Genomic DNA, 21,914 nt, shown 5'->3' with positions numbered 1-21,914 from the left:
TGTGGCAGCCATTTAATTCATAGGAGTGAGTGTCCGTCATGGCCTGTACTGACTGCTGTGCCTGTCCATCCCAGCCTGCAGTGACTCCTGTCCGCCCTAGATTGCGGTATCTGCTATCTCAGAACTCTGGCTACATAGAGCTCTCTGATAAGAGGGTCTATGCATGGATGGGGATTGCAACTTTGGAGGGGGTAGTGGTGTGGCCACAGGTGATGGTGGTGGTGGGTTTCTAAATTGTTTGCCCAATGGGCGGTTGTGAAGGGGTGCTTTGCCTTGGGGTACTCAGTAGTTTGCCCTTGGTAGTTGGTTGCCCTAGTGATGGGGAGGGGTGTGTGAGCTGCTCATATTTTTTTTTTCAGGTGGGGGGGGGGGGGGGAGAGAGGAGGGGGAATCTGGTAGTATGGCTCATATACTTTCTGGGTTGGGGGTCTGGGGAATTTTCCTTGGTCAGGCTCCTAGATTTCAGAAACAAATGTTAACCACTTTTCTCTAACGTCCTAAGTGGATGCTGGGGACTCCGTAAGGACCATGGGGCATAGCGGCTCCGCAGGAGACTGGGCACATCTAAAGAAAGCTTTAGGACTAACTGGTGTGCACTGGCTCCTCCCCCTATGACCCTCCTCCAAGCCTCAGTTAGATTTCTGTGCCCGACGAGAAGGGTGCACACTAGGGGCTCTCCTGAGCTTCTTAGTGAAAGTTTTAGTTTAGGTTTGTTATTTTCAGTGAGACCTGCTGGCAACAGGCTCACTGCATCGAGGGACTAAGGGGAGAAGAAGCGAACTCACCTGCGTGCAGAGTGGATTGGGCTTCTTGGCTACTGGACATTAGCTCCAGAGGGACGATCACAGGTTCAGCCTGGATGGGTCCCGGAGCCGCGCCGCCGGCCCCCTTACAGAGCCAGAAGAGCGAAGAGGTCCGGAGAAAGCGGCGGCAGAAGACGTTCCTGTCTTCAAATAAGGTAGCGCACAGCACTGCAGCTGTGCGCCATTGCTCTCAGCACACTTCACACTCCGGTCACTGAGGGTGCAGGGCGCTGGGGGGGGGGGCGCCCTGAGACGCAATGAAACATGACAGAAATACCTTACATGGCAAAAAAAATGCATCACATATAGCTCCTGGGCTATATGGATGCATTTAACCCCTGCCAGAATATACAAAAAACCGGGAGATAAGGCCGCCAAAAAGGGGGCGGAGCCTACCTCCTCAGCACACTGGCGCCATTTTCCCTCACAGCTCAGTTGGAGGGAAGCTCCCTGACTCTTCCCTGCACTACAGAAAGGGTTAAAAAAAGAGAGGGGGGCACTATTTAGGCGCAGTATTAAAACATACAGCAGCTATAAGGGGAAAAACACTTATATAAGGTTATCCCTGTATATATATAGCGCTCTGGTGTGTGCTGGCATACTCTCCCTCTGTCTCCCCAAAGGGCTAGTGGGGTCCTGTCCTCTATCAGAGCATTCCCTGTGTGTGTGCTGTGTGTCGGTACGTTTGTGTCGACATGTATGAGGAGAAAAATGATGTGGAGACGGAGCAGAGTGTCTGTAACAGTGATGTCACCCCCTAGGGGGTCGACACCTGAGTGGATGTACTGTTGAAAATTACGTGACCGTGTCAGCTCTATATAAAAAAAAACAGTGGTTGACATGAGACAGCCGGCTACTCAGCTTGTGCCTGTCCAGACGTCTCATAGGCCGTCAGGGGCTCGTAAGCGGCCGTTACCTCAGATGGCAGATACAGACGCCGACACGGATACTGACTCCTGTGTCGACGGTGAAGAGACAACCGTGATTTCCAGTAGGGCCACACGTTACATGATTGAGACAATGGCAAATGTTTTTATACATTTCTGATAATACGAGTACCACCAAAAAGGGGTATTATGTTCGGTGAGGGAAAAACTACCTGTAGTTTTCCTGAATCTGAGAAATAAAATGAGGTGTGTGATGATGCGTGGGTTTCCCCCCGATAACAATTGATAATTTCTTAAAAGTATTGGCTGCATACCCTTTCCCGCCAGAGGTTAGGGTGCGTTGGGAAACACCCCCTAGGGGGGATAAGGCGCTCACACGCTTGTAAGAACAAGGGCTCTACCCTCTCATGAGATGGCCGCCCTTAAGGATCCTGCTGATAGAAAGCAGGAGGGTATCCAAAAAGGTATTTACACACATACTGGTGTTATACTGCGACCAGCAATCGCCTCAGCCTGGAGGTGCAGTGCTGGGTTGGCATGGTCGGATTCCCTGACTGGAAATATTGATATCCTAGATAAGGATAGTATATTATTGCCTATAGAGCATTTAAAAGATGCATTTCTATATATGCATGATGCACAGCGGAATATTTGCCGACTGGCATCAAGTATAAGTGCGTTGTCCAATTCTACCAGTAAAATGGTCAGGTGATGCGGATTCCAAACAGCATTTGGAAGTATTGCCTTTGAAAAGGGACATTTGGGGTCGGTCTTTTAGACCTGGTGGCCACGGCAACAACTGGGAAATCCACGTTTGTACCCCAGGTCGCCTCTCAAAATAAGACGCTGTATTATCAGGCGCAGTCCTTTGTTGGCAAGCGGACAAAAGGTTCCTCTTTTCTGCTCGGGACAGAGGGAGAGGAAAAAGGCTGAAGAGATTAGCCAGTTCCCAGGAACAGAAACCCTTTCCCGCCTCTGCCAAGCCCTCAGTATGACGCTAGGGCCTTACAAGCTCAGGCACGGTGGGGGCCCGTTCTCAATGAATTTCAGTGCGCAGTGGGCTCACTCGCAAGTAGACCACTGGATCCTTCAGGTAATATCTCAAGGGTACATATTGGAATTCGAGACGTCTCCCCCTCGCCGTTTCCAAAAGTCGGCTTCACCGACGTCTCCCTCTGACAGGGAGGCAGTTTTGGAAGCCATTCACAAGCTGTATTCCCAGCAGGTGATAATCAAGGTACCCCTCCTGCAACAGGGAACGGGGTATTATTCCACACTATTGTGGTACCGAAGCCAGACGGCTCGGTGAGACCGATTCTAAATCTAAAATCTTTGAACACTTACATACAGAGGTTCAAATTCAAGATTGAGTCACTCAGAGCAGTGATTGCGAACCTGGAAGAAGGGGAATACATGATGTCTCGGGACATCAAGGATGCTTACCTTCATGTCAAAATTTACCCTTCTCACCAAGGGTACCTCAGGTTATGGTACAGAACTGTCACTATCAGTTCAGACGCTGCCGTAGGGATGGTCCACGGCACCCCGGGTCTTTACCAAGGTAATGGCCGAAATGATATCCCTTCGAAGGAAGGAAATTTTAGTTATCCCTTACTTGGACGATTCCCTGATAAGGGTAAGATCCAGGGAACAGTTGGAAGTCGGTGTAGCACTATCTCAGGTAGTGTTGCGGCAGCACGATTGGATTCTCAATATTCCAAAATCGCAGCTGGTTCCGACGACTTGTCTTCTGTTTGCTAGGGATGTTCCTGGACACAGTCCAAAAAAAAGGTGTTTCTCCCGGAAGAGAAAGCCAGGGAGTTATCCGAGCTAGTCAGGAACCTCCTAAAACCGAACCAAGGCTCAGTGCATCAATGCACAAGGGTTCGGGGTAAAAATGGTGGCTTCCTACGAAGCAATCCCATTCGCTAGATTCCACGCAAGAACTTTCCAGTGGAACCTACTGGACAAATGGTCCGGGTCGCATTTTCAGATGCATCAGCGGATAACCCTGTCACCAAGGACAAGGGTATCCATCCTGTGGTGGTTGCAGAGTGCTCATCTTCTAGAGGGCCGCAGATTCGGCATTCAGGACTGGGTCCTGGTGACCACGGATGCCAGCCTGCGAGGCTGGGGAGCAGTCACACAGGGAAGGAATATCCAGGGCTTAGGGTCAAGCCTGGATACATCACTTCACATAAATATCCTGAAGATAAGGGCCATTTACAATGCTCTAAGCTTAGTAAGACCTCAGCTTCAAGGTCAGCCGGTGTTGATCCAGTCGGACAACATCATGGCAGTCACCCACGTAAACAGACAGGGTGGCACAAGAAGCAGGAGGGCAATTGCAGAAGCTGCAGGGATTCTTCGCTGGGCGGAAAATCATGTGATAGCACTGTCAACAGTATTCATTCCGGGAGTGGACAACTGGGAAGCAGACTTCCTCAGCACGACCTCCACCCGGGAGAGTGGGGACTTTACCCAGAAGTCGTCCACATGATTAAAAAACTCGACAGGTATTGCGCCAGGTCAAGAGACCCTCAGGCAATAGTTGTAGACGCTCTGGTGACACCGTGGGTGTACCAGTCAGTGTATGTGTTCCCTCCTCTGCCTCTCATACCCAAGGTACTGAGATTGATAAGATGGAGAGGAGAAAGCACTATATTCGTGGCTCCGGATTGGCCAAGAAGGACTTGGTAACCGGAACTTCAAGAGATGCTCACGGAGGATCCGTGGCCTCTACCTCTATGAGGGGACCTGCTCCGGCGGGGACCCTGTCTGTTCCAAGACTTGCCGCGGCTGCGTTTGACGGCATGCCGGTTGAACACCGGATCCTGAAGGAAAAAAGGCATTCCGGATGAAGTCATCCATATCCTGATCTAAAGCCAGGAAGGATGTAACCGCAAAAACATTATCACCGCAATTGGCGAAAATATGTTGCGTAGTGCGAGGCCAGTAAGGCCCGACGGAGGAAATTCAACTGGGTCGATTCCTGCATTTCCTGCAAACAGGAGTGTCTATGGGCCTGAAATTGGGGTCCATTAAGGTTCAGATTTCGGCCCTGTCAATTTTCTTCCAAAAAAGAACTAGCTTCAGGCCCTGAAGTTTAGACGTTTGCAAAAGGGGTACTGCATATACAGCCTCCTTTTGTGCCTCCAGTGGCAATTTGGGATCTCAATGTAGTTTGGGTTCCAAAAGTCACATTGGTTTGAACCACTTAAATCTGTGGAGTTAAAATATCTCACATGGAAAGTGGTCATGCTGTTGGCCCTGGCCTGGGCCAGGCGCGTGTCAGAATTGGCGGCTTTATCCTGTAAAAAGCCCTTATCTGATTTTCCATTCGGACAGGGCGGAATTGAGGACTCGTCCTCAGTTTCTCCCTAAGGTGGTTCCAGCGTTTTCACCTGAACCAACCTATTGTGGTGCCTGCGGCTACTAGGGACTTGGAGGAATCCAAGTTGCTGGATGTTGTCAGGGCCCTGAAAATATTCCAGGACGGCTGGAGTCAGGAAATCTGACTCGCTGTTTATCCTGTATGCACCCAACAAGCTGGGTGCTCCTGCTTCTAAGCAGACTATTGCTCGTTGGATTTGTAGTACAATTCAGCTTGCACATTCTGTGGCAGGCCTGCCACAGCTAAAATCTGTAAAAGCCCGTTCCACAAGGAAAGTGGGCTCATCTTGGGCGGCTGCCCGAGGGGTCTCGGCTTTACAACTTTGCCGAGCAGTTACTTGGTCAGGGGCAAACACGTTTGCTAAATTCTACAAATTTGATACCCTGGCTGAGGAGGACCTGGAGTTCTCTCATTCGGTGCTGCAGAGTCATCCGCACTCTCCCGCCCGTTTGGGAGCTTTGGTATAATCCCCATGGTCCTTACGGAGTCCCCAGCATCCACTTAGGACGTTAGAGAAAATAAGAATTTACTTACCGATAATTCTATTTCTCATAGTCCGTAGTGGATGCTGGGCGCCCATCCCAAGTGCGGATTGTCTGCAATACTTGTACATAGTTACAAAAATCGGGTTATTATTGTTGGGAGCCATCTTTTCAGAGGCTCCTCTGTTATCATACTGTTAACTGGGTTCAGATCACAAGTTATACGGTGTGATTGGTGTGGCTGGTATGAGTCTTACCCGGGATTCAAAATCCTTCCTTATTGTGTACGCTCGTCCGGGCACAGTATCCTAACTGAGGCTTGGAGGAGGGTCATAGGGGGAGGAGCCAGTGCACACCAGTTAGTCCTAAAGCTTTCTTTAGATGTGCCCAGTCTCCTGCGGAGCCGCTATTCCCCATGGTCCTTACGGAGTCCCCAGCATCCACTACGGACTATGAGAAATAGAATTATCGGTAAGTAAATTCTTATTTTTGCTCAAATATAAATATAGGAGTGTGTCAGTTGTTTTTTTGCACCCAATCTCCCGTCTGAGGTGGAGGAAGATCGGGGGTGATACTCGGATATTTTTTTTTTTTTTTTCATGCACATCTCACCCAAAAAGTGCTCTTGGGCGCCTGATTAGCTGACTATTTACACATTTTAGCTCCACACCTCCAGGGTGGAGAGCTGAAATGCCAGCAGCTGTTCATGTCTGAATGGAGCAACAATTGCATTTTTCAGTCAGGTGCCTGGTACAGACAGCCTCCGCAAAAATAATTGAATTTCCCCCTATGAAAGAAATGTAGAATACTCCTGTTTCAGGTCTCTACATAGAGTAAATAAAACTGTTGCCATCTCTGTTTTTAGATCTTACCATTACATATTTTTTCATTGTTTTCTCTAACGTCCTAAGTGGATGCTGGGGACTCCGTAAGGACCATGGGGAATAGCGGCTCCGCAGGAGACTGGGCACATCTAAAGAAAGCTTTAGGACTAACTGGTGTGCACTGGCTCCTCCCCCTATGACCCTCCTCCAAGCCTCAGTTAGATTTCTGTGCCCGACGAGAAGGGTGCACACTAGGGGCTCTCCTGAGCTTCTTAGTGAAAGTTTTAGTTTAGGTTTGTTATTTTCAGTGAGACCTGCTGGCAACAGGCTCACTGCATCGAGGGACTAAGGGGAGAAGAAGCGAACTCACCTGAGTGCAGAGTGGATTGGGCTTCTTGGCTACTGGACATTAGCTCCAGAGGGACGATCACAGGCCCAGCCTGGATGGGTCCCGGAGCCGCGCCGCCGGCCCCCTTACAGAGCCAGAAGAGCGAAGAGGTCCGGAAAAATCGGCGGCAGAAGACGTTCCTGTCTTCAATAAGGTAGCGCACAGCACTGCAGCTGTGCGCCATTGCTCTCAGCACACTTCATACTCCGGTCACTGAGGGTGCAGGGCGCTGGGGGGGGCGCCCTGAGACGCAATAAAACAGGATAAAAATACCTTACATGGCAAAAAATGCATCACATATAGCTCCTGGGCTATATGGATGCATTTAACCCCTGCCAAAATATACAGAAAAACGGGTGATAAGGCCGCCGAAAAGGGGGCGGAGCCTATCTCCTCAGCACACTGGCACCATTTTCCCTCACAGCTCAGTTGGAGGGAAGCTCCCGGTCTCTTCCCTGCAGTCACTACACTACAGAAAGGGTTAAAAAAAGAGAGGGGGGCACTAATTAGGCGCAGTATTAAAACATACAGCAGCTATAAGGGGAAAAACACTTATATAAGGTTATCCCTGTATATATATATAGCGCTCTGGTGTGTGCTGGCATACTCTCCCTCTGTCTCCCCAAAGGGCTAGTGGGGTCCTGTCCTCTATCAGAGCATTCCCTGTGTGTGTGCTGTGTGTCGGTACGTTTGTGTCGACATGTATGAGGAGAAAAATGATGCGGAGACGGAGCAGAGTGTCTGTAACAGTGATGTCACCACCTAGGGGGTCGACACCTGAGTGGATGTACTGTTGAAAATTACGTGACCGTGTCAGCTCTGTATAAAAAAACAGTGGTTGACATGAGACAGCCGGCTACTCAGCTTGTGCCTGTCCAGACGTCTCATAGGCCGTCAGGGGCTCTAAAGCGCCCGTTACCTCAGATGGCAGATACAGACGCCGACACGGATACTGACTCCTGTGTCGACGGTGAAGAGACAACCGTGATTTCCAGTAGGGCCACACGTTACATGATTGAGACAATGGAAAATGTTTTATACATGTCTGATAATACGAGTACCACCAAAAAGGGGTATTATGTTCGGTGAGGGAAAAACTACCTGTAGTTTTCTTGAATCTGAGAAATAAAATGAGGTGTGTGATGATGCGTGGGTTTCCCCCCGATAACAATTGATAATTTCTTAAAAAGTATTGGCTGTATACCCTTCCCGCCAGAGGTTAGGGTGCGTTGGGAAACACCCCCTAGGGGGGATAAGGCGCTCACACGCTTGTAAGAACAAGGGCTCTACCCTCTCATGAGATGGCCGCCCTTAAGGATCCTGCTGATAGAAAGCAGGAGGGTATCCAATAATGTATTCACACACATACTGGTGTTATACTGCGACCAGCAATCGCCTCAGCCTGGAGGTGCAGTGCTGGGTTGGCATGGTCGGATTCCCTGACTGGAAATATTGATATCCTAGATAAGGATAGTATATTATTGCCTATAGAGCATTTAAAAGATGCATTTCTATATATGCATGATGCACAGCGGAATATTTGCCGACTGGCATCAAGTATAAGTGCGTTTGTCCAATTCTACCAGTAAAATGGTCAGGTGATGCGGATTCCAAACGGCATTTGGAAGTATTGCCTTTGAAAAGGGACATTTGGGGTCGGTCTTTTAGACCTGGTGGCCACGGCAACAACTGGAAAATCCACGTTTGTACCCCAGGTCGCCTCTCAAAATAAGACGCCGTATTATCAGGCGCAGTCCTTTGTTGGCAAGCGGACAAAAGGTTCCTCTTTTCTGCTCGTGACAGAGGAAGAGGAAAAAGGCTGAAGAGATTAGCCAGTTCCCAGGAACAGAAACCCTTTCCCGCCTCTGCCAAGCCCTCAGTATGACGCTAGGGCCTTACAAGCTCAGGCACGGTGGGGGCCCGTTCTCAATGAATTTCAGTGCGCAGTGGGCTCACTCGCAAGTAGACCCCTGGATCCTTCAGGTAATATCTCAAGGGTACATATTGGAATTCGAGACGTCTCCCCCTCGCCGTTTCCAAAAGTCGGCTTTACCGACGTCCCCCTCTGACAGGGAGGCAGTTTTGGAAGCCATTCACAAGCTGTATTCCCAGCAGGTGATAATCAAGGTACCCCTCCTGCAACAGGGAACGGGGTATTATTCCACACTATTGTGGTACCGAAGCCAGACGGCTCGGTGAGACCGATTCTAAATCTAAAATCTTTGAACACTTACATACAGAGGTTCAAATTCAAGATTGAGTCACTCAGAGCAGTGATTGCGAACCTGGAAGAAGGGGACTACATGATGTCTCGGGACATCAAGGATGCTTACCTTCATGTCAAAATTTACCCTTCTCACCAAGGGTACCTCAGGTTATGATACAGAACTGTCACTATCAGTTCAGACGCTGCCGTAGGGATGGTCCACGGCACCCCGGGTCTTTACCAAGGTAATGGCCGAATTGATATCCCTTCGAAGGAAGGAAATTTTAGTTATCCCTTACTTGGACGATTCCCTGATAAGGGTAAGATCCAGGGAACAGTTGGAAGTCGGTGTAGCACTATCTCAGGTAGTGTTGCGGCAGCACGATTGGATTCTCAATATTCCAAAATCGCAGCTGGTTCCGACGACTTGTCTTCTGTTTCCTAGGGATGTTCCTGGACACAGTCCAGAAAAAAGGTGTTTCTCCCGGAAGAGAAAGCCAGGGAGTTATCCGAGCTAGTCAGGAACCTCCTAAAACCGAACCAAATCTCAGTGCATCAATGCACAAGGGTTCTGGGTAAAAATGGTGGCTTCCTACGAAGCAATCCCATTCGTTAGATTCCACGCAAGAACTTTCCAGTGGAACCTACTGGACAAATGGTCCGGGTCGCATTTTCAGATGCATCAGCGGATAACCCTGTCACCAAAGACAAGGGTATCCATCCTGTGGTGGTTGCAGAGTGCTCATCTTCTAGAGGGCCGCAGATTCAGCATTCAGGACTGGGTCCTGGTGACCACGGATGCCAGCCTGCGAGGCTGGGGAGCAGTCACACAGGGAAGGAATATCCAGGGCTTAGGGTCAAGCCTGGATACATCACTTCACATAAATATCCTGAAGCTAAGGGCCATTTACAATGCTCTAAGCTTAGCAAGACCTCTGCTTCAAGGTCAGCCGGTGTTGATCCAGTCGGACAACATCATGGCAGTCACCCACGTAAACAGACAGGGTGGCACAAGAAGCAGGAGGGCAATGGCAGAAGCTGCAGGGATTCTTCGCTGGGCGGAAAATCATGTGATAGCACTGTCGGCAGTATTCATTCCGGGAGTGGACAACTGGGAAGCAGACTTCCTCAGCACGACCTCCACCCGGGAGAGTGGGGACTTCACCCAGAAGTCGTCCACATGATTAAAAAACTCGACAGGTATTGCGCCAGGTCAAGAGACCCTCAGGCAATAGTTGTAGACGCTCTGGTAACACCGTGGGTGTACCAGTCAGTGTATGTGTTCCCTCCTCTGCCTCTCATACCCAAGGTACTGAGATTGATAAGATGGAGAGGAGAAAGCACTATATTCATGGCTCCGGATTGGCCAAGAAGGACTTGGTAACCGGAACTTCAAGAGATGCTCACGGAGGATCCGTGGCCTCTACCTCTAAGAAGGGACCTGCTCCAGCAAGGACCCTGTCTGTTCCAAGACTTACCGCGGCTGCGTTTGACGGCATGCCGGTTGAACACCGGATCCTGAAGGAAAAAAAAGGCATTCCGAATGAAGTCATCCATATCCTGATCTAAAGCCAGGAAGGATGTAACCGCAAAAACATTATCACCGCAATTGGCGAAAATATGTTGCGTAGTGCGAGGCCAGTAAGGCCCGACGGAGGAAATTCAACTGGGTCGATTCCTACATTTCCTGCAAACAGGAGTGTCTATGGGCCTGAAATTGGGGTCCATTAAGGTTCAGATTTCGGCCCTGTCAATTTTCTTCCAAAAAAGAACTAGCTTCAGTCCCTGAAGTTTAGACGTTTGTAAAAGGGGTACTGCATATACAGCCTCCTTTTGTGCCTCCAGTGGCAATTTGGGATCTCAATGTAGTTTGGGTTCCAAAAAGTCACATTGGTTTGAACCACTTAAATCTGTGGAGTTAAAATATCTCACATGGAAAGTGGTCATGCTGTTGGCCCTGGCCTGGGCCAGGCGCGTGTCAGAATTGGCGGCCTTATCCTGTAAAAGCCCTTATCTGATTTTCCATTCGGACAGGGCGGAATTGAGGACTCGTCCTCAGTTTCTCCCTAAGGTGGTTCCAGCGTTTTCACCTGAACCAACCTATTGTGGTGCCTGCGGCTACTAGGGACTTGGAGGAATCCAAGTTGCTGGATGTTGTCAGGGCCCTGAAAATATTTCCAGGACGGCTGGAGTCAGGAAATCTGACTCGCTGTTTATCCGGTATGCACCCAACAAGCTGGGTGCTCCTGCTTCTAAGCAGACTATTGCTCGTTGGATTTGTAGTACAATTCAGCTTGCACATTCTGTGGCAGGCCTGCCACAGCTAAAATCTGTAAAAGCCCGTTCCACAAGGAAAGTGGGTTCATCTTGGGCGGCTGCACGAGGGGTCTCGGCTTTACAACTTTGCCGAGCAGCTACTTGGTCAGGGGCAAACACGTTTGCTAAATTCTACAAATTTGATACCCTGGCTGAGGAGGACCTGGAGTTCTCTCATTCGGTGCTGCAGAGTCATCCGCACTCTCCCGCCCGTTTGGGAGCTTTGGTATAATCCCCATGGTCCTTACGGAGTCCCCAGCATCCACTTAGGACGTTAGAGAAAATAAGAATTTACTTACCGATAATTCTATTTCTCATAGTCCGTAGTGGATGCTGGGCGCCCATCCCAAGTGCGGATTGTCTGCAATACTTGTACATAGTTATTGTTACAAAAATCGGGTTATTATTGTTGGGAGCCATCTTTTCAGAGGCTCCTCTGTTATCATACTGTTAACTGGGTTCAGATCACAAGTTATACGGTGTGATTGGTGTGGCTGGTATGAGTCTTACCCGGGATTCAAAATCCTTCCTTATTGTGTACGCTCGTCCGGGCACAGTATCCTAACTGAGGCTTGGAGGAGGGTCATAGGGGGAGGAGCCAGTGCACACCAGTTAGTCCTAAAGCTTTCTTTAGATGTGCCTAGTCTCCTGCGGAGCCGCTATTCCCCATGGTCCTTACGGAGTCCCCAGCATCCACTACGGACTATGAGAAATAGAATTATCGGTAAGTAAATTCTTATTTTCTCTCTCCTTTTTTCCCTACATCTCTGAAAGTCCTCTTGTCTATTGTAATCAGTGGTAATGCTGTTCTGAAAATTAAGGTGTGATTTAATGTTAGGTGGCTTGGTCTGAAATCATTAAGGGCATGGATGAGTCTGAAGAACTGAAAATAAGGCAAAGGGAAGAAAGGCACAGCACTCATTGCTTGCTTATAGGCTAAACTTAAAGCAATGCCCAGCATATTCATACCATATAACTAGGTTATATGTAACCCATAGCAGGCAAAGCACTGGAAAACAAGAACTTGCTGTTTCACCTTCTAACAACTCCACTGTTCCTTTGATTTACCTGTTTTTGTAGTACATTATATAAGTTGAGCAGTTGGACAATGCTGCACAACTCTGCAGCCTCAATGGTGTTCCTGAGTGACTCGCCAGAGTGTCTTGGGGTCTGTTCAAAATTGTAATCCTGTGATTTCTAATCAGTGGTCACTTAAACATGATTTCTGATATTATTAGATGATCACAGTGATATGCAAATGAGCATGAGTTTTCAAAGGGGGAACCCCTGATGAAGGATCCACTTGACAATGTACATATGAGTTAGCCAGAACACTGCAGGAGGGCTGGTACAACAGAAGCATCTGTGTAATTGAAGTGTCTTTCAGTCTTGAGGATTCTGTGCCAGCTACAGCCTTTCTCATGTGATTTTTAGATTGATTCAGCCAGTATACCCACCACTTATCCTTCCAGCCTTCTCATGGGTCACAATTATTCCAGCTGATGAAGATGGAATCTTGGTAGCCCAGGGTCACACTCTTTTTTGCATTGGAGTATTTTGTCCTTTTTGGACTCTGTAGTTAGCCTAGCAGTTGGCATGTGAAGCTTAAACGCCCTCCAGTCAGGGTAATCTGAAGACAGGCTTTTCCTGGGATGCTGGCATCTGTGAATCCCAGAAATCAATATTGAAGCACAAGGAGCGGTAGACTGCCTAACATGGTGGTTTAGTTATGTTTGCTGTCTCATAGGCAGGAAAACTCCTGGAATTGTTGGAAATAGCACTGCTATGGCCATGCTGAAGCAGTTCACCTCTAATTTTCATTTTGTTCTGTTATATACAGGGTATATTGACCTTGACTCTGCCTATCATTTTTAGAGCCTTTAAGAAATTGGTAGTGGTAAGAAGAGTTTTTAAACCATTGGTCTGGTGTACTTTGCTTCTAAAAAGTCCCTTTATATACTTTTCTTTATAGGAATTGCTTTTTGTGTGGCCACTGGTGAAGATGGTCTACAATGTTCTGGACAGAAATTGTATTTTCTTTCTTCCTTTCCCTTCAGTTCCTTGGTCTCCATTGTGACATGATCCTTCAGAACATGCTCTTTTACCAGAGCAAGATTTGCTCTCTTCAGATGCCGTGTTGCTATAGGTGTATGTAGGCCTATGTAGTATTTTACTTCCATTTAGGATATGCATAAATAAAGGCTTCTGATCAATACATGTTATTTCCAGTATGGTAATCCAGATTGTACTACAGTAGGTATAAAATGTGTGGTTTAGAACCAGGGAGGTCATTCAGGTGCAGTTGCTCCTGCTACCATCTGCACAAATTACCGATTTTTGGCACTTTGCACATGTGATGGACCCATTGTACGCATGCGCAAATGGGTAATGGGTTCTGCGGTATAGGATGCAGCCTTGCATAAGACCATCTTTGATTAGCAGTCTGCTGTTTCAGGGGTGGGGAGTGGGTTGCGGCTGCCTCCGTTTGTGAAAACGGAGGTGTGTTGCCGCCGTTTTGAGGGTGGGAAGAGTCGTAGGACAGAGATTTCCTGCCGTAAGCCGCCTGATGGTAAGTGGTTTCATCTGATGCAGCTCGATCACTAGTGTAGCAGGATCTACATGCAGCACTATCACTGTTGATTCCAAGGAAGCAACAGTCATGCCTAAACGAACCGCACCTAAATGACCCCCCCCCCCCCCAAATGCAGAAATCCATGTTCCTATGTGTAGTCCTGGCACTGTTAATGGACATGGGTAAAGTGAAACTTTCAAGGTTTGTTCTTGGCTTATGTCATTGGGAAACTTGCACCATCCTATTGATTGTTTTTACTGCTGTAACTGCAGTAACCAAGTTGTTCCTTGTACCAGCCACAAAAATGATATGCCATGTACTTGGATTGAAGTAAAGCGAGCCACAACAAGATTATTCAGCATTTTGTCATTTTAGAGCTGAGAAATGCATTTAAAGACCTTTTTTTAAATGCTTAAAACAGGCTGGGAATACCAATGTTTAGGACTAGACAATCTATGCTTGCTCGTTGCTTTGTGTAACATAACTTATTAAACTGTTTTGTTTTTTTCTTGTAATAACCTTTGTACTGTTAAAAAATGTACATGTACAGTATTAGTTAATTAGTTAAAAACACGTGTAACTGCTCTGTCCTTCTATACTGCAGAGGATCTAAGCCCTTCAGTTGTAAGTCTAGTTTTGAATGTTTACTGATCAATCTCGGATATATTGTTACCTTATGTATAATGTATAATCAGTTGAATTATTAAGCGTCCTGTTTTTCACAATTTTTTTCCCTTTCTTTTTCAGGGTGTAAATGGGCCTGAAGCATACATAGCAACCCAGGGGCCTTTAGCAAATACTGTAATTGATTTCTGGAGAATGATCTGGGAATATAACGTTGTTGTAAGTTTGTTCTTGGTTTCTTAATATGCATGTGTGATTCATTTTAATTTCTATCACGTACCATGGTGTCATGAGGATAACTTTCTTGGAGCTTTGTTAAAGGTGTAAGGCTAACTGTATTCAGTGTCTTTCATCTTATGTTGTACAGCTAAAATGTTACGTTTTGTAGTGTTCCCCCTATTATGTATTAACAGAACGACGTGCCCTGTCCATTTTTGGGTATTGTGAATTGCGCCCTGCTCATTTTGTAATCAGTGATTTGTGTCTTGTCCTCTGTCATTCTCTGGGGTGCGCACAGACACATACACTGAGAGAATGCACTGGAGCAACAGAAGAAGGGCAGGTTCGGCCGCGCCCCCACCCTGCCTTGTGAGGTGAACACCATCCATAAAATAGAGGAGTGGGACCCTGGGGCTTCCACTCAAAGCCGCCTCGGCCCCACTTGAGATGTAAACACCCAGATGTACAGCTGCACTAACATTTCTGAAGCCCATGGGGCATGTGAAGGAATGAGCCGCACATGATTTAGTTGTTGAGTGCTGCATAACAAGCAAGTTGGAGCATTGTCCTACACAGTAAGGAAACACAATCGCCCATGATGTTCATAATAATGCAACATAGAACATGCATTTACGTCTTTATCAGCTGTCATATTAAAATTCTTTGCTGACGTTTAATTTACTTGTTACCCTAGCACAGTTCAATTATTTTTACTACCCTACATGACAAATGCTTAAATTGGTGTTGATGTTTATGTTCTAGATGCCAAAGAAATAAAAAATAAATAATTAAAAAAACTTTATCGGGTTTGGTAAAAGATCATTTCTGAAGAAGAGAGGTTTTTATCCATTTTCACCTAATGAGTTGGGAACACTACTGCATGGTTTGAGATTGGGCCACTACTGTATTGCATTATTTCTCTGACGTCCTAAGTGGATGCTGGGACTCCGTAAGGACCATGGGGAATAGCGGCTCCGCAGGAGACTGGGCACAACTAAAAGAAAGCTTTAGACTACTGGTGTGCACTGGCTCCTCCCACTATGGCCCTCCTCCAGACTCCAGTTAGAATCTTGTGCCCGGCTGAGCTGGATGCACACTAGGGGCTCTCCTGAGCTCCTAGAAAGAAAGTATATTTAGGTTTTTTATTTTACAGTGAGATCTGCTGGCAACAGACTCACTGCAACGAGGGACTAAGGGGAGAAGAAGCGAACCTACCTAACTGGTGGTAGCTTGGGCTTCTTAGGCTACTGGACACCATTAGCTCCAGAGGGATCGACCACAGGACCTGACCTCGCTGTTCGGTCCCGGAGCCGCGCCGCCGGCCCCCTTACAGAGCCAGAAGCAAGAAGTGTTCCTGAAAATCGGCGGCAGAAGACTTCTGTCTTCAACAAGGTAGCGCACAGCACTGTAGCTGTGCGCTATTGCTCCTCATGCACACCTCACACTCCGGTCACTGATGGGTGCAGGGCGCTTGGGGGGGGGGGGGGGGGGAGCGCCCCGAGGGCAATATAAGACACCTTGGCTGGCAAATCTACACCATATATAGTCAGGAAGGCTATATAGGTGTAAAAATACCCCTGCCAGAATTCCAGAAAAAGCGGGAGAAGTCCGCCGGAAAAGGGGCGGGGCCATCTCCCTCAGCACACTGGCGCCATTTTTCCCTCACGGCTCCGCTGGAAGGACGCTCCCTGGCTCTCCCCTGCAGTGTCAAGCTACATAAGGGTAAAAAAGAGAGGGGGGGCACTAACTTTAGGCGCAGTATATATAATATAAGCAGCTATAAGGGAAAAACACTCATTTAAAGTGGGATCCCTGTGTTATATAGCGCTCTGGTGTGTGCTGGCATACTCTCTCTGTCTCCCCAAAGGGCTTTGTGGGGTCCTGTCCTCTGTCAGAGCATTCCCTGTGTGTATGCGGTGTGTCGGTACGACTGTCGACATGTTCGATGAGGAGGCTTATGTGGAGGCGGAGCAGATGCCGATAAATGTGATGTCACCCCCTGCGGGGTCGACACCTGAGTGGATGGTGCTGTGGAAGGAATTACGCGACAGTGTCGACTCCTTGCATAAAAGGTTTGACGACATACCAAATGTGGGACAGCCGGCTTCTCAGCCTGTGCCTGCCCAGGCGTCTCAAAAGCCATCAGGGGCTCTAAAACGCCCGCTACCTCAGATGGCAGACACAGATGTCGACACGGATACTGACTCCAGTGTCGACGACTATGAGACGAATGTAACTTCCAGTAGGGCCACACGTTACATGATTGAGGCAATGAAAAATGTGTTGCACATTTCTGATGTTACCCCCGGTACCACAAAAAAGGGTATTATGTTTGGAGAGAAATAACTACCAGTAGCTTTTCCTCCATCTGAGGAGTTAAATGAAGTGTGTGAAGAAGCGTGGGCTTCCCCTGATAAGAAACTGGTAATTTCTAAGAGGTTACTAATGGCGTACCCTTTCCCGCCAGAGGATAGGTCACGTTGGGAAACATCCCCTAGGGTGGATAAAGCGCTCACACGCTTGTCAAAGAAGGTGGCACTACCGTCTCCGGATACGGCCGCCCTGAAGGAATCTGCTGATAGAAAGCAGGAGGCTATCCTGAAGTCTATATATACACACACAGGTGTTATACTGAGACCAGCTATTGCTTCAGCATGGATGTGCAGTGCTGCCGCTGCGTGGTCAGATTCCCTGTCGGAAAATATTGCTACCCTAGACAGGGACACTATATTGCTAACCGTAGAGCATATTAAAGATGCACTTTTATACATGAGGGATGCACAGAGGGATATTTGCCGGCTGGCATCTAAAATAAGTGCAATGTCCATTTCTGCCAGGAGAGGGTTATGGACTCGGCAGTGGACAGGAGATGCAGATTCTAAAAGACACATGGAAGTTCTGCCTTATAAGGGTGAGGAGTTGTTCGGGGATGGTCTCTCGGACCTCGTTTCCACAGCAACAGCTGGGAAGTCTACATTTTTACCCCATGTTCCCTCACAGCCAAAGAAAGCACCGTATTATCAGGTACAGTCCTTTCGGCCCAATAGGGGCAAGCGGGTTAAGGGCGCGTCCTTTCTGCCCAGAGGCAGAGGTAGAGGGAAAAAGCTGCAGCATACAGCCAGTTCCCAGGAGCAAAAGTCCTCCCCCGCTTCCTCTAAGTCCACAGCTGGGGCTCCACAGGCGGAGCCAGGTACGGTGGGGGCCCGTCTCAAATATTTCAGCAATCAGTGGGCTCGCTCACGGGTGGATCCCTGGATCTTTCAAGTAGTATCTCAGGGGTACAAGCTGGAATTCGAGACGTCTCCCCCCCGCCGTTTCCTCAAATATGCCTTACCAACCACTCCCTCAGGCAGGGAGGCAGTGTTACAGGCAATTCACAAGCTGTATTCACAACAGGTATTAGTTAAGGTGCCCCTACTTCAGCAAGGACGGGGTTACTATTCCACAATGTTTGTGGTACCGAAACCGGACGGTTCGGTGAGACCCATTTTAAATTTGAAATCCTTGAACACCTATATAAAAAAATTCAAGTTCAAGATGGAATCGCTCAGGGCGGTTATTGCAAGCCTGGACGAGGGGGATTACATGGTATCACTGGACATCAAGGATGCTTACCTGCATGTCCCCATTTACCATCCTCACCAGGAGTACCTCAGATTTGTGGTACAGGATTGTCATTACCAATTCCAGACGTTGCCGTTCGGTCTATCCACGGCTCCGAGGGTCTTTACCAAGGTAATGGCCGAAATGATGATACTCCTTCGAAAGAAGGGAGTTTTAATTATCCCGTACTTGGACGATCTCCTGATAAAGGCGAGGTCCAGAGAGCAGTTGGTCGTGGTAGCACTATCTCGGGAGGTGCTACAACAGCACGGCTGGATTCTAAATATTCCAAAGTCACAGCTGGTCCCTACGACACGTCTACTGTTCCTGGGGATGGTTCTGGACACAGGACAGAAAAAAGTGTTTCTCCCGGAGGAGAAGGCCAAGGAGCTGTCATCTCTAGTCAGAGGCCTCCTAAAACCAAAACAGGTGTCGGTGCATCACTGCACGCGGATCCTGGGAAAGATGGTAGCTTCCTACGAAGCAATTCCATTCGGCAGGTTCCATGCAAGAACCTTTCAGTGGGACCTGTTGGACAAGTGGTCCGGATCGCATCTTCAGATGCATCGGCTGATAACCCTGTCTCCAAGGACAAGGGTGTCTCTGCTGTGGTGGCTGCAGAGTGCTCATCTTCAAGAGGGCCGCAGATTCGGCATACAGGGCTGGGTCCTGGTGACCACGGATGCCAGCCTTCGAGGCTGGGGGGCAGTCACACAGGGAAGAAACTTCCAAGGACTTTGGTCAAGTCAGGAGGCTTCCCTGCACATAAATATTCTGGAACTGAGGGCCATTTACAATGCCCTAAGTCAGGCAAAACCCCTGCTTCAACACCAGCCGGTACTGATCCAGTCAGACAACATCACGGCGGTCACCCATGTAAACCGACAAGGCGGCACGAGAAGCAGGACGGCGATGGCAGAAGCCACAAGGATTCTCCGATGGGCGGAAAATCACGTGTTAGCACTGTCAGCAGTGTTCATTCCGGGAGTGGACAACTGGGAAGCAGACTTCCTCAGCAGGCACGACCTCCACCCGGGAGAGCGGGGACTTCATCCAGAAGTCTTCCAACTGATTGTAAACCGTTGGGAAAGGCCACAGGTGGACATGATGGCGTCCCGCCTAAACAAAAAGCTAGAAAAGTATTGCGCCAGGTCAAGAGTCCCGCAGGCGATAGCTGTGGACGCTCTAGTGACACCGTGGGTGTACCGGTCTGTTTATGTGTTCCCTACTCTTCCTCTCATACCAAAGGTACTGAGGATAATAAGGAGAAGAGGAGTAAGAACTATACTCATTGTTCCGGATTGGCCAAGAAGAACTTGGTACCCGGAACTTCAAGAAATGATCTCAGAGGACCCATGGCCTCTGCCGCTCAGACAGGACCTGCTGCAGCAGGGGCCCTGTCTGTTCCAAGACTTACCGCGGCTGCGTTTGACGGCATGGCGGTTGAACACCGGATCCTGAAGGAAAAGGGCATTCCGGAGGACGTCATTCCTACGCTGATTAAAGCTAGGAAAGAAGTAACGGCAAACCATTATCACCGCATATGGCGTAAATATGTTGCGTGGTGTGAGGCCAGGAAGGCCCCAACGGAAGAATTTCAGCTGGGCCGTTTCCTACACTTTCTACAGTCAGGGGTGACTATGGGCCTAAAATTAGGTTCCATTAAGGTCCAGATTTCGGCTCTATCGATTTTCTTCCAGAGAGAACTGGCTTCACTACCTGAAGTTCAAACTTTTGTTAAGGGAGTGCTGCATATTCAGCCCCCTTTTGTGCCTCCAGTGGCACCTTGGGATCTCAACGTGGTGTTGGATTCCCTAAAGTCACATTGGTTTGAGCCACTTAAGACCGTGGAATTGAAATATCTCACGTGGAAAGTGGTCATGTTGTTGGCCTTGGCTTCGGCCAGGCGTGTATCAGAATTGGCGGCTTTGTCATGTAAAAGCCCTTATCTGATTTTCCATATGGATAGGGCAGAATTGAGGACTCATCCCCAATTTCTCCCTAAGGTGGTGTCAGCCTTTCATCTGAACCAACCTATCGTGGTGCCTGCGGCTACTACAGACTTGGAGGCTTCCAAGTTGTTGGATGTAGTCAGGGCCCTGAAAATTTATGTTTCCAGGACAGCTGGAGTCAGAAAGACTGACTCGCTATTTATCCTGTATGCGCCCAACAAGTTGGGTGCACCTGCTTCAAATTACATGCAGAATTCTTGGCGCAACATTTAAAGACAAAGACTGATGTCAGACTGAAAATAACATTTAATATCAAGTTAAAAAATAGTTTAATAAGCATAAAATTAAATTAAAAAATGATAAGTTCATTCAATGGATATAGTCCACTCTGTAATGAACCAATTCAAAATTAAAAGTCAATGCCTCAACGGCAAAAATTGTCCTGAGACCTGGTATCCTTAGCCAAATAGGCTTTATGATGTATTTTATTAAACCAGTCTATAGCAGTATTCCAACGGTACAGCCTCTTGTCTTTCTACACTTTGCTCTGTAAATAGCTTAATCCACATTGGGAACTTTTCCGCAGCATACAGTCATATAGATAACTTTATGGGGGTAAATCCACTATTTTTCTGGTGACACTTTAGCCGATTACAGCGCTCATGTACCTGTTACTGGTAGTATGGTGGATCCCCCGTCTCTGCCGTCCTCGTTCCCCTCTGATAATGTCAGCCGCCTCCCAGAGCCGCGGTGATCCGTCGTTCTACACAGCTGGCAGTCTGTGGAACGCACCGCTCTGGCTTCCGGTTTCGCGGTTTCCGGCTTCCGGTGACGTTAGCCGGCGTGTGTGTGTGGTCCGTAGAAGATTCGGGCTCGTACTTGCTGTAGAACAGTGGTGCAGCTTCCAACGCGTTTCCCCCCTTAGGGGCTTCGTCAGGGATAGCTGCTTCCAAAATGTAGTCCTCTTTTAAAGGTTACATTAATTGATCCTAATTGCATTTTTAACTCTTGTATGGCATAACATTTTTTTCACATGTGTGAAAAAATCCATTCAGTCTGACATGAAAAATAGAAGAAGAGGAAAGAGAGAAGGAAAGTTAAAAAAGGGGGGGGGGGGGTGGACAAAAGTGCACATGTGCATATATACGTAATTTCATCTTCTATTTTGAATTCCCTTCCATTGGTGTTCGAGGAGAAGGTTTGGATCCCTTTAGTGCTTGTCTTTTTTTAATTTTTACAATTCTGGCATCTCAAACAATGGTGAAATCCCTTTTTTCTTCTTCCCTCGCTCATCCAAGTTTGTGAGAAAGCACAAGCACTAAAGGGATCCAAACCTTCTCCTCGAACACCAATGGAAGGGAATTCAAAATAGAAGATGAAATTACGTGCGATACAAAGGGGGTTATTTACCTACTAGAATGCCCTTGTGGGCAACAATATGTAGGCAGGACCATCAGACCCCTAAAAAGCCGAATTGCAGAACATATACGCAATATAAAAAATAATGTAGAAACACACAGCGTCCCAGTACATTTCAAGAACTATCACAATAGCAACCCTGAAGGATTGAATTTTATGGGGATAAAAAAGATTAAAAACAACTGGAGAGGTGGCGACAAAATAACAGAAATATCTAAGGAGGAA

General features: G+C 47.9%; 1 protein-coding gene across 5 annotated transcripts in view; it reads left to right on the top strand.

Moving 5' to 3' along the window:
- Positions 1-21,914, top strand: part of PTPN12 (protein tyrosine phosphatase non-receptor type 12) — a 257,987-nt gene that overhangs the window by 135,532 nt on the left and 100,541 nt on the right. For all 5 annotated transcript variants that reach the window (XM_063926980.1, XM_063926978.1, XM_063926977.1 and 2 more), the window contains exon 4: positions 14,620-14,715. In XM_063926980.1, coding sequence (XP_063783050.1) covers positions 14,620-14,715 — 96 coding nt within the window. The remainder of the gene's footprint in view (positions 1-14,619; positions 14,716-21,914) is intronic.

This window comes from Pseudophryne corroboree, chromosome 6, assembly GCF_028390025.1.
Source record: "Pseudophryne corroboree isolate aPseCor3 chromosome 6, aPseCor3.hap2, whole genome shotgun sequence".
Classification (NCBI taxonomy): Eukaryota; Metazoa; Chordata; class Amphibia; order Anura; family Myobatrachidae; genus Pseudophryne; species Pseudophryne corroboree.
The sequence above is the reverse complement of the archived record's forward strand: the minus strand, read 5'-3'. Positions and strand labels throughout refer to the sequence as shown.